The following is a 15,821-nucleotide window of genomic DNA, read 5'->3' as shown; positions in this document are numbered from 1 at the left end:
CGGATAAAGAACTGGCTCAATTGCATATGGAAAGGTTGGTGGTGGTTGTGGTATAGAGTGGAAGGTCTGCTCAACAAATGAAGGAACACCCTGGTTGTCAGCATAACGTCCATACTAACAATAAGGTTTTTAGCAGTTGACTACGATAGGTGACAGTGGGAGGGACACCATAAGCTCCATAACCATAACGCTCCACTGGTGGCTGACCTTGAGTCTAATAGCCAAGAGGGACACCATAAGGTCCATAACAATAAGCTCCATAAGTCAACCCAGTAGAACCAATACCCTCCACACCAATATCATATGAGGACTCTACAGGCTTATGCCATCCGGATCCTCTAGAGCTGGAGTGTCTGGAATCAGCTATGCTCATCGATCTCATAGATCCCACCAAGCTCTCCACATCAGCCTGACGTTAGGACCCATATGATGGTGTGTCCTCCATGTTATAGCCTTGTTGTCTCCCCTTCCCCTTCCTCGTATGTAAAGGAAACATTTTTGCCTCGAGATGCAGCTCCAATATGGTCTAAATCCTATGTCCCATGGGTGAACTTACTCTCACCTGTGAATCTCAGTGGTAGTCCTCCCCCCTGACTCTCACATACTATTGGTGCCAGTATTGGTGGTCTGTCCCTAGGATCAATTGAATCCTGATCACAAGGTCCAACACCCTCCTCATCCCCTCCATCATCATCATCATCATCATCACCATCGTCGTCATCGCCAAAGGCCTAAGTCACATCATTCTCAGTGTCGGACCAAACAATCAAATCCTCACTTTAGGTGGATGCACTAGGGTGAGGCACGAAGGGATGGGCGGGCGCTGCATGTGCACTCCCCTTCTAAGCCATGAAGTCCTCCACATCAGCCCCCATCTCCACTGTAATCTGTCTACTGGGATGATCTCCCTCCTCATCCAGCAATGGCCTCCACTATCCCTGATCCAGTCAACTATTGGGTTATCATCATCATCCATCTCAAATATGTCAGCCAACTAGATATTGTTACTCTCCTTGTCTATCCCCTGTCTAATATGATCCTCCCTTAGTATCATATTATAGTGTAAGTAGACAAGGTCCTCTAGATGCTTCACACCCAATCAATTGTGCCCCTTTAAGTGGATGAGGCTAAATGTGCTCCAATTTCACTCACAACCAGTGGCAGAACAAGTCTGGGAGAGCAATTTACTTGCAATCTTACACAAGTGGGGTGAATCACATCCAAATTGCAAACACCATTTAGCTGCAACAAACATAGACTTAAAAGTCATTTCAATACTTAAATAACTAAGTTAAAGATAGAATATACTAATTAAATATAAAATGAATGAACTTACCCCCAGGGGCGGATTCCCATCCCGATACAGCCCCGAAATGACCGAAAGCTCCCAATGGCATCCCTAGATGCCTTTATCTAATATATATAAAAAAGAAAAAAAAAATAATAACTAGGTAAATAACTTAGTATAAAACTATAAATTGTGAATATCAAATCATTGTCTCACCTTGATAAGGATGATTGCTTGTTTAGATGGATCAAGATCCAACTTCTCCACTACAGTTTGGATGGCATCCATCAACTTTTGCCTCATCCCAAGATTGTCTTTGTAATGGAACTTGGGATTTAAATAGTATGTTTTGTAAGAAAAAGAAAAAATAATAAGGAATAGTAAATACTTAAATACTTAATAGTGTGATAACATAATCAAAATTAAAATGAATCCTAGATTTATCAACTCACCAGCCTTATGCAATGGATGCTGCAACATAGACTCCCATTTAACTTGGATGATGTCAAGGACTTTCTTGTTGCTGTGTGGGTAGACTTGAGCAACTTGTTGCTTCATCCTATCGACTGCAACCTATATGCGTGGTAGAGTAGGTATTCTCTGCTGATCTACCATCCTCAACACATACACCACAGGCTCAAGCATCTTCTCCACTATCCTCACATTATGCCAGAAACTCTCATCAAGTATGGTCAATTGTGCTCTCCTTCCTCCTACGGATAAAGAACCCTCCCAGTTAAACCACCTCCTCGATGCAAACATGCTCCTAAGGCTAGTCCTCCTACTCTCAAAGCTCAATGCTATCCAATTGGTAGCAAATCTGGTTATGCCTGGCCTTACGAAGTCACCCTGACACTTGTCCGTCATCATCTTTAATGCATGTGTGGTTATAGATGAAGGTGCTAACTTATTGGGCTTGCTCCACAGTCTTCTTCACCAGCTTGACCTTTCCAATGTTATTTAGCATTAAGTCAATGCAGTGAGCAGAACATAGAGTCCAAAAGAGCCTATATATGTCCATCCATCAAGGCATCAATAAAAAGTTTTAAAGTGTACATGTAATGTAAATATATGTATTTTAAAAACGAAAATTAGTACAACATATTTTGATACCTGGAGTTTCCCTGCATCTTCAACCCAGCTTTCTTGTAGTTGGAGCCATTATTAGTCACAATTTGGATCATTCTCCACTCTAACCTCCTTCGCCACTTGCTTTAATAATTTATAAATGTATTTTGCATCCTTCTTCTCATCGGATGCATCTACTGACTTGAGAAACACTGTCCTCCCATCACAATTAAACATAAAATAGATGATGGACTGTCTAGTGCGACCAGTCCAACCATCAGCCTTCACAGTCACTCTATAATAAGCCCATATGAGCTTTAATCCATTAATATACTCATTTAATTCCTTTTTATGCTTAAGCAAATAGACAGTATATATCTCATATGGATTGGGTCCCTGTACACCACTCTCGGCCCTGCCTATCTCCTCAATCATATCCCTAGGGTAGGGCCCTTGGGTTGTATGTGCTGTAATACTATAGTAATAAGCCCATTTGGAGAAAGTCATCCCCACTTTCTTCTTCACACTCCCCCATAAGTGCTTTAACTTTCTCTGCTTTTGCTCAAGCCTCCTAAATAAGGTCGGATCATTGCGAAGAATCTCCAGATCCGGATCTGTAAGATGTGTCGATGAAGCTCGACCCCTTGTTGGGGCCCGTGGGATAGGAACCTCTTGCCTCACACTCTAACTCCTCCTCATAGGGACTTGGGAGTTGTATGTGCCTCCCATACATGTTGGCTCTCTAGAGGACCCACAACCCATAGACCTTTGTTGCCTCCTCATGTCATTAACCCTCTGTTGCTCCCTACTCATCATCATTGCCCTCCTGATCTGTTCGGCCTCTGGGTCAGGGTCATCCATACTCTCCTGGCTCCTCTAGATCACAATCCTCGGGCTCTCCAAGGTCATCTAGGCATGCATCCTCAAACTCCTCCCTCTGTGTTTTCTTCTCTTTCCTCTTTTTCTTTCCCCCACTTAAGTATGAGGTCATTGCCTTCTTAGCCTTTGAGGCACCTTTTGGCACCCTACTACATCCCTATTTTCACCAACTAGATTCATCTTCAGTCTAATGGTCCCACCTCCTCCTATATGTTTCTTGAAGTATTGCACTCGCTCTTCCTCTTATCAGTTGCCAATGGCATCCAGTGCTGCCAAGCTATGTCTGACATCTTTGAAAGAGAGTGTCTGATACAAGAAATACATACTAAGTATCTTGAAAAGCTCCACCATATGCTCTAAAAATTACATACATGCTTCTAATAATAAACACTAATTTTTAAATATTAAACAAAATAAATAAGTATTTTTTTTAATATCTAAATAATTTAAAAAATATATAAAATACACACTAATTATCATAAAAAGCTTCACAACATGCTCCAAAAATTACATACATACTTCCACTAATACTCTCCTAATGTTAAATTTAAAACATAATTAAAAAATTTTTAACATTGAAATATTTTTTAAATTATTTAAATACATATTAAATATAGTAAAAATAGATTTAATATGGTGTCTCAACTCTCACATACATTAATTTAAAGCTTATAGATCTACTATACATAATCATTTTTAGCAATATACATAATTTACAAAATAATTTTTAATAACAGAAAAATAAAAAAAATAGTAGGAAGAACAAAAAATTAATTTTGACACTACAAATTCATAGATCAATACTCTAAAGTAAACATACTTACATTTGAAAGCAATCCAAGAAGATTTAAGGTATAAACAAAACAAAAATAAAAAAATGAGGAAGCTAGTTACTCACCTTGCAAGATTTGAGGAAATCCACAAATGGAGGACCAAATCTAGTATTTGAATGAAATGGAGTTCTAAAATTAGGAGAAAAGAGGGATGAAAGCAAGAGAAATAAAAAACATATTTGAAAAAGGGGTATCTAAGAGATATGGGCGAAATGGGTCGAAATGATGAGATGTCAAAATTTGGATCGAAAATGATGATTTTATAACATGCGCATGTATCGTTTCGGTCGATACAAACACTTTGGCATGTCTAACCTTGTGTTTGTTTTATTTTTAAAAAATGCCAACATTTGAATCAAAATTTTGACAATTTTGATTGAATTTGCTTCTATACCTGTCAAGTGGTGATTAAGAGAAATTGTAAAAGTTGAAAACCAATCACCGGTACAATAAGAAATGAGAAAACTGAAGTCATATGAAAAGGGATACAAAAAAAATATGCCATAAAATTTTCTTGTTCATTAAGCCATGGACCCCATTCTATGGGTGATCCAAGAATATTAATTATTCAGCAACAGTTCTGCATTACAAGCACATTATATAAAAGTGTCACCGTGTGAAATAACTCTAATTTCAAATCATTTATTTGCTTCAAACTCATGGTATGGATGTGGTGGAGGATCCATCAATAACATCTACATGGGTTCTTGAGGAGCCAAAGTAACTGTTGAAATTTATTTGGAAAATTAAGTTTTGCTTGAGAGAGCAACAATAGGATGAAAGTTGTGTCCAAGGGAGCGAGAGGTATATCATTGGCCTCCAAGGTAAAACAAGTTGGGGAATGCCTAAGATGAAGTGGTTTATCATACGGTGGATGTCAATGTTTATAATAACAAAGCCATTCCCGATTAAATGGTCTTTGTACAAGGATTCCACAACAAACCAAAAACTAACAATATAAGAAAGGGAAGGTTAAAACAATGACAGACTCCCTAATGAATTTTCTGCTGATCTTGATGCTTTGGTGCTGGCAGACATGAATAAGGACGTGTATTGTAGAAATTAGAGTTCTATAATTCACTTCTAATTTTGTTGGTGTTTGCAGGGCATGTCTTGCTTGGATCAGGGACCTCAACACCTATCTAAATTATCGAGATATGGTTCTCTGAGGTTGCCTATTTTTGTACATTTCTCCCCCCTTGTACAAAATTTACCTCAAAAAAACAATGACACAAAATTAGAATTTAGGGCGTAAGCCTTGACCGGACTTAACGATGAAACACATTCATACCTTGGAAAAGGAGACTATTAACACCATCATCACAAGCATCATACCCTAATTACAATGGAGCCACCAGGTGGATCTTGGCATTCCACTTGGCTTTTATGTTCAAACATACAAGGAGCAAGCATAATTCAAAAACTCGGGAGTAATTTGAGAATCTTGACCTTCTCAAGACAAAAAGGCATACGGAAAAAAGACGGGAAAAAACATCATTTCAAGGAACTCAATCAGGATTTCAAATATTTCAAGAAACTTAACAAAATCTTGACCTCCTTACTAGTTGAGGCGTCACATACTCACTGTATTGCATTGTTGGACTTAGGGTTGAGACATTGAAGACTAGGGTAGAAATGTATCTATGACTTATATATCATTCAATGTATTTAGGTTGGGCCTCTGTGTTATCACTATTATGCATTATTAACACTTAATTTTATCTTGTGGTTTGTCCTAGAAACTTTTAAGTCTAACAATTTCTCAAGCACTTAGGTGCTTTTCAATATTTATGGCATAATTATGTCCCATAACACCCAAACACGGTGTACAACACAGGCTTATCCCAACTAAACGAGGATCAACTACATGGTTTGTTGCCTTCAATCAGGCCTATATGAGGGCATACTGGATACAAGGCCTAAGTCATGCATATATTTTCTCACCAATTTTCCTAAGGTTATTTTAGGCCGGCCCTTAGCTCTTTTAGTTCCTTCAATCTGGATTAAATCACTCCTTCATACTAGGACATTTAAAGGCTTCCATTGAACATCGCCATGACACCTCAAACAACTTTCTTGTAGCTTATTGTGAATTAGAGCCATGCTACTCTCTAACATGATCATTTCTTACTCCGTTCTTCCCATTTTTCCACTCATCCATCTCAACATCCTCATTTATGGTATAACAATTTTATCAATATAATGCTTCTTACTTCCCCAACTTTGTACCTTACATCCTAGCAGGCTGTACAACAATCTTGTAGAACTTTCCATTAAGTTTTAGAGGAATACGTTAACCATACAAAACCCCAAAGGCACCTCTCCACTTCATCTTTCCTAGTTAGATTCTCTAAAGAAACATCATCTTCTATATCACCTTCTTTATTCGTGACTGAGCCAAGATACCTTAAATAATCACTTTGTGGAAAATCCTTCTCATCAACCTTCACCATCTCATGTATAATAGGCAATTTTACCTTTCAAGTGTTGAACATTTATTATTACTACTGACCTAAGATGCAAAACCTCAGTGCCAAATTAGTTTATATTTTTTAACATTAAGATAAGTTTGTTATCCTAAAACAAGCTTCCCTTAAAGTTTTGGAGCCAACCATGGTTATTTTCCCACTGAAACATCACTCTGAAACAAGGAAAAAGGGGCAAAAACTCACTAAAATCCCAAGAAACTCAACTTGGTTGGGATAGTTGTTCAAGATGATCTTGGAACCTTGGACAGAACACAAAAAACTCATCTTTATTTTTCTTTATTTTTGGGCAAAATACCACAACAAAGTCATTGAAACAATTGAAAGTTTGACAAAATGGAGAGTTCACAAGAACACTCAAAGGTCAGCAAAAACTAAACACAAACACCCCCCCCCCCACGCCCCAGCCCCCAAAAAAAAAAAAAACCTAAATCTTTCTTCTCACTTTCTTGCTTGCATAACAGGAAAATCAAACAGAAATACCTGCCCTAGTCAAGTCTATCTATTAACCCAAGCTCTCCACTACCATCACAAACCTCAGGGGGGGAAAAACCATTCAAATTGCCACCATAAATATTGGCCAGACCCACAAAGGCAAAATTCTATGTCAGCAAAGAAAACTTGCCTTTAAAGCATAAAGATGTGCATGAAAAAATAAGGTGTCATATAATTAGTTTTCTCAAGTCTTAGACTAATAGATACCGTGATGAAGCCCATGCGTAGAGTTTGGTAATCAGCTCGACCCACTGAATGTCCAAATTGTCGAAAAAAGCAAGTCTGCATGATGAGGAGCATTATCAATATCAACTAATTCTAGGATTTTATAGCAAAGAATTGTAGAATTGATTATGTAAATGGAAGCAAATTAATTTTCCTTACAATAGTCATTCAGGGTGTAAACCATGCTATTTATAAAGCTTGTACTCTAATTCTTGTAATAATAAATATTGTCTTTTAGCATGCTCATGTTTGCTAGTAGTAAAGCACATAACAGGGCCCCAAATTTCACAGGAGGCATAGGCATTATAACTGTAAACGGATGCAAAGCCTAGCTGGAGGGTGTTACTAGGGAAAGTATGAAAAGACACTAGAGATGAGAACAATTTAAAAAGTAACCAACAGAGACAGTATGGTTAACATGCAGTTTTTGACATGTTTGATTGTTACTACAATGAGTTGCCTAAACATGCATGCAGAAAAGGTTTCGAGAAATATACAAGGAAAATTGCCTGCCCAAGTGTATACTCCAAGTCATCTACTTCTTGTTTGTCTAAAATGAAATGAAAGACAACATGCAAAATTGCAAAGAAAATGCAATCTGTCCAAGAAAAGAAATAATCAAACTCCTTTTGGACAAGGTTTCCATCTCATCAAAATAATGATGTGCAAATGGACACCAGCAACAGGGTAACATTAAATCTTGAGAATTCACAGAAGAAATGTAAGAGAAGTATTGCAATGACATGACATGTGACTTTGGTCCCCATACTCTCCAATTTTTTCAACGCAAAAAAGGGAAAGCAAAAGCAAGACTATTGTTTCACAAGCATAATATGGCAAGATTTCCCAAAATTTAAAAATAATAAAAATAAAAATCAATAGCGTAAGTACTAGGCATGATTATCATGGTCATAGACAAAATCGTGAAATTTCCCATTTTGGGAACCTTGAAACTAAAAGCTAGGGGGCCGAGAAAAAAATCCCAAGTTTCGATCGAAATCGTCGAAATTTTGTCGAAACCTTGAAACCTGGTTCAACCTAGCTAGACCAGTTGGTTCAATAGAAGAAAAAAAATTCCTAAATTTTGTGGAAACTTGGAAAATTTCATGGCAAGTTCCGAGACTTTTCCACAAGTTTCATAGCTTTGAATATTTTAAATTTTTTCTTTCATTTTTCCCCAAATACCCCCTCCATCAGGACTTCCCTATCTAAATTGTATATTCCCTCAAACTGGTTATCTTAGGCATGTTGATGACCAGACTTATAAAGTTACATTTGTTGATTACCTTAACAACCATAGGTATAAAATGTCATGGGATGTCTATGTCCGTTGGTTGGAGGAGAGGATGTTACAAGCCTAGTACAACTCAACTCACAAGATGGATCCACCGAGGCACTCCTCTGGCACTAAGTTGTACTTTCCTTTTATTGTCAATTACTTTGTATTTGATGTTTTGAAGTTAGAAATTATATATTGAATGTTATGTACTTAAGTAGTTAAGCTTATCGTGTATTTCAGAAACAATTCTACATTGATGTTAAGTATTTCAACTGACATATCTACATTGACTTTTTTAGCAAATACAGCCAATGTGTTCTTTATACTCTAATTAGCTTAAATGCAGAGTCCCACTCTAAAACATGTCGAAACTTGCACAAAAAGTCCAAACTTTCCTCAAAATTTCCTAGTTTCCCACCTTCACCTCATCGAAACTTGAGTTTCTGTTGGATTCTATTAGGAGTTCAATTAAAGTTTGTATTCATGTAAAATTATATTCCTTGTAATAGTGTACTTTCCACTTAATTATAAATAGAGGGCTTGAGATCATTGATCAAAAAGTCATTCTACCACTATTAGTTTTCAACATGGTATCAGAGCCTAAGTTTGATTATAGGATCTTTCTTTTTCTTCTTTTTTTTTCCTCTGTAAAACCCATCGCAGATTTTCTCCAATCATTGCAGAATTTTCTACAACAGTCGCAGGAATTTTCTGCAACCATCACAGAAATTCTTAATTTTCTGTCGATTCAGTTCCATCTCAATTCGATGAATAAGATCAGAAAAAAGAGGAAAGAAGAAGAGAAGAAGAAATCAGCAACTTCGCCTTGCGCTGCAAAACCTTCAGTTTCAGCTCCCTCACTAACGCAGCTTCAGCTTCAGCTCGCTCTGCAGCCAAATCAGCTCCTGCAACAACCGCTGCTTCTACAACTTCAATTAGTGAGTTATTTCTTCGATTTTTTCTCTTGTTCTTCTTCTGAAAGAGCCGATCATGAAGACCTGACTCTGCTCATACACCTATTGTTTTTTAGCTTCAATTAGCCCAACAGAAAACATAAATACGATGGTACGATGGTTGAGGGCTTTACTTTGCAAATTTACATTCTTTTAGGGATATTTCTGTAAATCTGCATATTTTCAGCAACCTAATTGCAAATTTGCATAATTCCAGGGGTCTATTTGTAAATTCAAATAGTTTTAGGGACTTATTTGTAATTTCAGCATTTCTAGGGACTTGTTTGTAATTTTCCAAAAAGAGAGGGGGAAAAAAGAAGAGAGACAGAAACATGGTGTTTATATGCACTTTTTGAATCGTGGTTTGGCTATTGCATTCTGCGACGTTTAGGTTATTTTTGAAAGGGTGAAGACTGAAGAACTGCAGACAATCTTTTCAACATGGCAACCACCGATGGTACTACTACTCCCACCGGCTCCGAACATTATCCTACTCTTCATCCTCTTTCGGTAAGATTTGATGGAACAAATTATTTGATCTAGTCTCAATCTACTTACCTGACTATTACCGGAAGAGGACTTGTTGGACACATTAAGGGCACCACTATCAAACCTATTACCACAGGTGTTTTACAAGATAAATGGATCTCGAATGACTCTCTTATTATGTCATTCTTTTTGAATTCCATGAATCCAACTATTGCCCGTGGATACCTATTACTTGATACTGCAACCCAAATATGGAAGGCTACTACTGAAACCTATGGACAGTTGGGGAATGATGCACATGTTTATAAGCTACGAAAGAAGCTTCATGAGACTACCCAAAAGGAATTGACTGCGGCCCAATATTATGTTGAGTTGCGCTCTCTTTGGCAGGAGTTAGATCATTATGGGAATTATCACCCCACTAATCCAAATGATGTGGCTACTTATATGAAGCACATTGATAAGATTCGGGTACATGACTTCTTGGCAGGTTTGAATGTAAAGTATGATCAGATCAGAGTGCAAGTATTAAGTCGTTCTCCCTTCCCTACACTAGAACAGTCTTATGCACTTGTTCAACGTGAGGAAAGCCGTCAATTAACCATGTTTCACGCTCTTATTGTGGAGAAATCAACCTTACAGTCTGTTAGCACTAAATCTGATTCAACTAAGGAGATTGTCAAGTGTGAACACTGTCACAAACCATATCATACCAAGGCCAATTGTTGAAAGCTCCATGGGAAGCTTGCTGATTTTAAGCAGAAAAGAGGAGAACCAAAAGCTCATATTTCTGAGATAGTTTCCACAACACCCTCTGCAGACGTTGGTCTTTCACAGGAGGAGTTAGCTACTCTGCGACATATTCTGCAGACTTCTACTGCCGGTACAGCCTCTACCACTGCTTCCTCTACTAACCAAACCAACTCCTACATTACTACATCAAATAAAACTTTTACAGGCTTCCAAGTTTCTTCAGTTTCTACTCCTTGGATCATTGATACAGGAGTCATAGATCATATGACAGGTTTATCCTCCTTTTACTTACAATATTCTCCAACTTTTGGAAAGGATAAAGTTCGAATTGCTGATAGCTCCTCTTCTACCATTGCTGATAAAGGGACCATTCAACATTCTTCATCACTTTCTTTGTCTAAAGTTTTACATGTTCCCTCTTTCTCAACTAACTTGCTCTCTATCAGTAGTCTTACACATGACTTGAATTGTAAAGTGACATTTTTCCCATCTTACTGTGTCTTCCAGGATCTGGTCACAGGGAAGGAGATTGGACGTGGTAAACTAGACAATGGACTTTATTTGCTCGAGTCGATTGAAGGATCTACTTCTTCTTTGACTACATCTTTTAATCAAGTCCATTCGGTAATATCAGACCTTCATCAGTGGCACCGTAGGCTAGGTCACCCCCCTCTAGGAACTCTTAAGAAAATATTTCCGAATTTAATTTCTTCTTGTAATGAGGATGATTTTTTTTGTGAAGCCTGCATTTTTGCGAAGCAGACTCGTTCTACTTATTTACCTTCTCTTCATAATATAAAAAACTATTCATTTTATGCTAATTCATACTGATGTGTGGGGTCCCTGCCAACGTATGTCTATTCTTGGCCATAAGTACTTTGTTACTTTTATTAATTGTCACTCTCGTTCTACATGGATTTATCTTTTAAAACAAAAAAAATGAGGTTTTCTGATGTTTTCGTGATTTTCATAATATAATTAAAACTCAGTTCAATGCCACTATGATGATCCTTCGCAGTGACAATGGCATAGAGTATATTGATGGTGAATTTAAGAGATATCTCTCTAACTCTGGCATAACACACCAGACCAGTTGCGTTGATACTGCTGCCCAAAATGGGGTTGCCGAAAGGAAGAATCGGCATCTCTTAGAGATAGCCCGTTCCATTATGATTGCTATGAATGTACCTGACCAATACTGGAGTGATGCTATACTCACTGCTTCTTACCTTATGAATAGGATATCCAGTAGGATACTTGGTTTTAAATGTCCTAATGAGATTCTCCAGGGAGCCTCTTTTTTTATTATTCCCCCAAAGATTTTTGAATGTGTGTTATGCCAAAATCACCACCCAACAGAGTAAGCTGGCTCCCCGCGGCCTACGTTGCATATTCTTGGGGTATTCTGCTACTTAGAAAGGGTACAAATGTTATCATCCTCCTTCCAGGAAAACCATTGTATCCATGGATGTAATTTTTAATGAGTCTTTCCCTTACTATACGCCTCTCCAGGGGGAGAGTACTAGAGGAGAGGTGTTCTTTCCGACTTTAGATCTTTCTATCACAATCACACACCAACACAACTTAAGAGTCCCAGAAGAGTTTTCTAACCAAGGGGAGACTTCGGCCAGTATACCTGAGGACTTTAATCCTCCCCCTTCATTTTCTGAACCATGTGAAGAACCTAGCCAGGGGGGAGACCACTCTGTGAGACAAATTGTTGAGGTCTTTCAAAACCAGATTAACCAGAATAAGGTGCAGACTTATCAAACGAAGAATTTCAACCAGCTAAAGCAGGTGGAGAAAGGTGATACGTTACCACTTCAGTCTCCTGCTTCAGAATCAGATTCTACTGTTCCCCTTAAGGTATTTTCTTCTGATCTTCCTATTGCTGTTAGAAAAGGAGTTAGGTCGTGTACTCAACATCCCATAGCTAAATATGTTTCTTATAACTCTTTGTCTGACTCCGGCCGTGTTTTTATATCCTCTTTGCCATCTGTATATGTTCCTAAACGTTGGCAGGAAGCCTATGCTAATAAGAGATTGAAGGCAGCTATGGTAGAGGAAATGCAGACAATTAAAAAAAGTGACACTTGGGAGCTGGTTACACTTCCTCCAAGAAAAAATCCAGTGGGCTGCAAATGGGTATTTGTGGTTAAACAAAATATGGATGGATTAGTCCACAAGTTGAAAGCTAGACTAGTTGCAAAGGGGTTTACCCAGACCTATGGGATTGATTATCAAAAGACTTTTGCCCCTGTTGCGAAACTAAACACTGTCAGAGTTCTGTTGTCTGTAGCTGTGAACAAAGACTGGAACTTGCACCAACTAGACGTAAAGAATGCCTTCTTACATGGGGAGTTAGCGGAAAAAATCTATATGGAAATCCCACATGGTTTCTCCAATGACAATATTGCAAGGAAAGTTTGTCGGTTGAAGAGGTCAACTTATGGGTTAAAACAGTCTCCTAGATGCTGGTTTGGACACCTCTTGAAAGCAATGACTTCTATTGGGTACAACCAAAGCAATGTTGATCATACACTATTTGTCAAGAAGTCAGTACTAACATCACACTTCTCATTGTCTATGTAGACGATATTGTCATCACAGGGAATGATGGTGAAGAAATTAAAAAGTTGAAGGACTTTCTTGGTAGAGAGTTTAAAATTAAAGATCTAGGGAAGTTACAGTATTTCTTAGGGATTGAGGTGGCTCGATCAAATAAAGGTATATTCCTATCCCAAAGAAATTATATCCTAGATTTATTATCAGAAGTGGGAATGTTGGGGTGTAAAGCAGTTGATACCCCTATTGAAGCTGGAGCTAAACTTAAAAAATATTAAAAAAAATTTAAAAAAATTTTAAAAAATTTTAAAAAATTAAAAAAATTAAAAAAATTAAAAAAATTAAAAAAAATAAAAAAAAAAAAGAAGAAGAGGGAGAGCCAGTGGACAAAGGAAGATACCAAAGGCTGGTAGGGAAGCTTATTTACTTGTCCCACACCAAGCCAGACATCGCTTATGTTGTAGGGATAGTGAGCCAATCATGCATGATCCATATTTAGCTCATATGAAGGTTTTTACCAGAATACTACAGTATTTAAAGGGAACTCCTGGAAAAGGAATACTTTTGTCACCCACTGATAATCTAAAAGTAGAAGCATACACTGATGCAGACTGGGCTGGATCTCCAGACAGGAAGTCAATTTTAGGTTATTTTACCTTTGTTGGAGGTAATCTAGTTACTTGGAGAAGTAAGAAACAGAATGTGGTAGCTTTATCTAGTACTAAAGCTGAATATAGAGCTATGGGTCATGGAGTTTGTGAGCTACTATGGTTGAAAGGCGTGCTGCAAGATATTGGAGTCCAAGTTACAAACCCTATGATGTTATATTGTGACAACAAGACTGCTATTAGTATTGCTAATAATCTGGTGCAACATGATCGAACTAAGCACATTGAAATTGACAGGTTTTTTGTCAAAGGAAAGTTGGAACAATGGCTTATCAGCATGCTTTTTGTAAGATCTGGAGACCAAGTAGCATATGTTTTCACTAGGGGTTTGAAAGAAAGAGATTTCCTTCCTATTGTAGGCAAGTTGGGCATGACTAACATCTATGCCTCAACTTGAGGGGGAGTGTTGGTTTCTACTAGGAGTTCAATTAAAGTTTGTATTCATGTAAAATTCTATTCTTTGTAATAGTGTACTTTCCACTTAATTATAAATAGAGGCCTTAAGATCATTGATCAAAAAGCCATTCTACCACTATTAGTTTTTTCAACAGTTTCCCTCGAATTTTTTTCTATGATCATGGTGGAAAGCCAGGTCAGCTGCTTGGTCGGTAGGCATCTTAACATTTTCCTAGCAACCATATGAAAATGCGTGATTCCATCCTAGGGTGAATACTTAACATGTACCCTTGGTTAACCATTCATAACCATCCATCTATATCTACACAAATCATTGTGAAAATACTCTCTTTTATGGGTGGTGGCATGCTGTATGACTCATCTGCTCACTTTTCCTTCCCCTTTGACAGATGTAATGTGTCCAGTGGTGACTGCCTGCATTTATGTTCAGGCCCTTCAGGGTGCATAGGCCTATGGATGAAGAAGTTCACAGTGGCAGCACCTTCATGGCTGCCACCACCGCATAGCAGCAAGATGAAGGTGCTTGCAGTGCAGCAGTATCGCCACTGCCACTGGAGAAGAATAAGTTACAGAATCAGCAGCCACTGGCCCACAGCTGTCAAAGGAGGAACTTCTTCTACCTTCAAATGCCTTGAAAACTGTGGTGCTAGATGGGGCCAATATACTCAGGTGCGCTTCTGCACCAGTTGACTTGTTGACAATCTCATATCTAAGCAGTAGGAGACTAGGAGTTACTTCATTAGACATATGAATCACTTAGATCTAATCTTTATATTTTAGGTTAAGCTCTATCCAGGGTGGATGTATTGATGCAGAAGCATATACATCTCCCAACTTCCTGATGCACAAGAGAGTTACGAGTCATCTCCGACAACAATACCCCGATGAGTGATTACTGAATTGACTCTGTGAATACTGGAGATGTTATGTGAAGTGAGAGATTGGCCTTCTACTTTTTGTGCTTGGAATTATTTATTTGAGATAAATGTGGGATAATGGGCAAAACAAACAGAGTCCAAAATTTTGGAAAGAAAAGATGGAAGAACACACTGCAACGTGGGGAACCCTTCTCTGTACAAGTTCTCGTAAAACAGTTGGAAAGAAAAGAACGTTGATAGCTGAGAGGTGGGACCTGCAAGCGCAAAGCCCTTATTCAATACTTGAGAAATTGCATCCATCACAATAATATCCTTTTTATATAGTTGAGTAATGACAAACTACCATTGCCAGGTCTAGCACTGAACCCTACAGAGCCATAAGCAGAACTGCTGCTGAATTGATGTGGATGAGATCATTACTTCTAGAACCTAGATTTCCTTTCAACACACGTCACACACCAATGAGGATGTACCATGACCACCAAGCCTCTACTTACATTGCAAGAAATCTAGTGTTCCATGAGTGCACCAAACATGTAGAGGTT

General features: G+C 38.1%; 1 protein-coding gene across 1 annotated transcript in view; it reads right to left on the bottom strand.

The window, feature by feature from the left end:
• The window catches only part of LOC149004665 (MLO-like protein 14), a 79,382-nt gene that overhangs the window by 38,923 nt on the left and 24,638 nt on the right, over positions 1-15,821 (bottom strand). The window contains exon 7 of the mRNA XM_089167764.1: positions 7,257-7,331. Coding sequence (XP_089023890.1) covers positions 7,257-7,331 — 75 coding nt within the window. The remainder of the gene's footprint in view (positions 1-7,256; positions 7,332-15,821) is intronic.

This window comes from Hakea prostrata, chromosome 9, assembly GCF_041222555.1.
Source record: "Hakea prostrata isolate BN-2017 chromosome 9, UWA_Hpros_2, whole genome shotgun sequence".
NCBI lineage: Eukaryota > Viridiplantae > Streptophyta > Magnoliopsida > Proteales > Proteaceae > Hakea > Hakea prostrata.
This window is presented reverse-complemented; position numbering and strand designations above follow the sequence as displayed.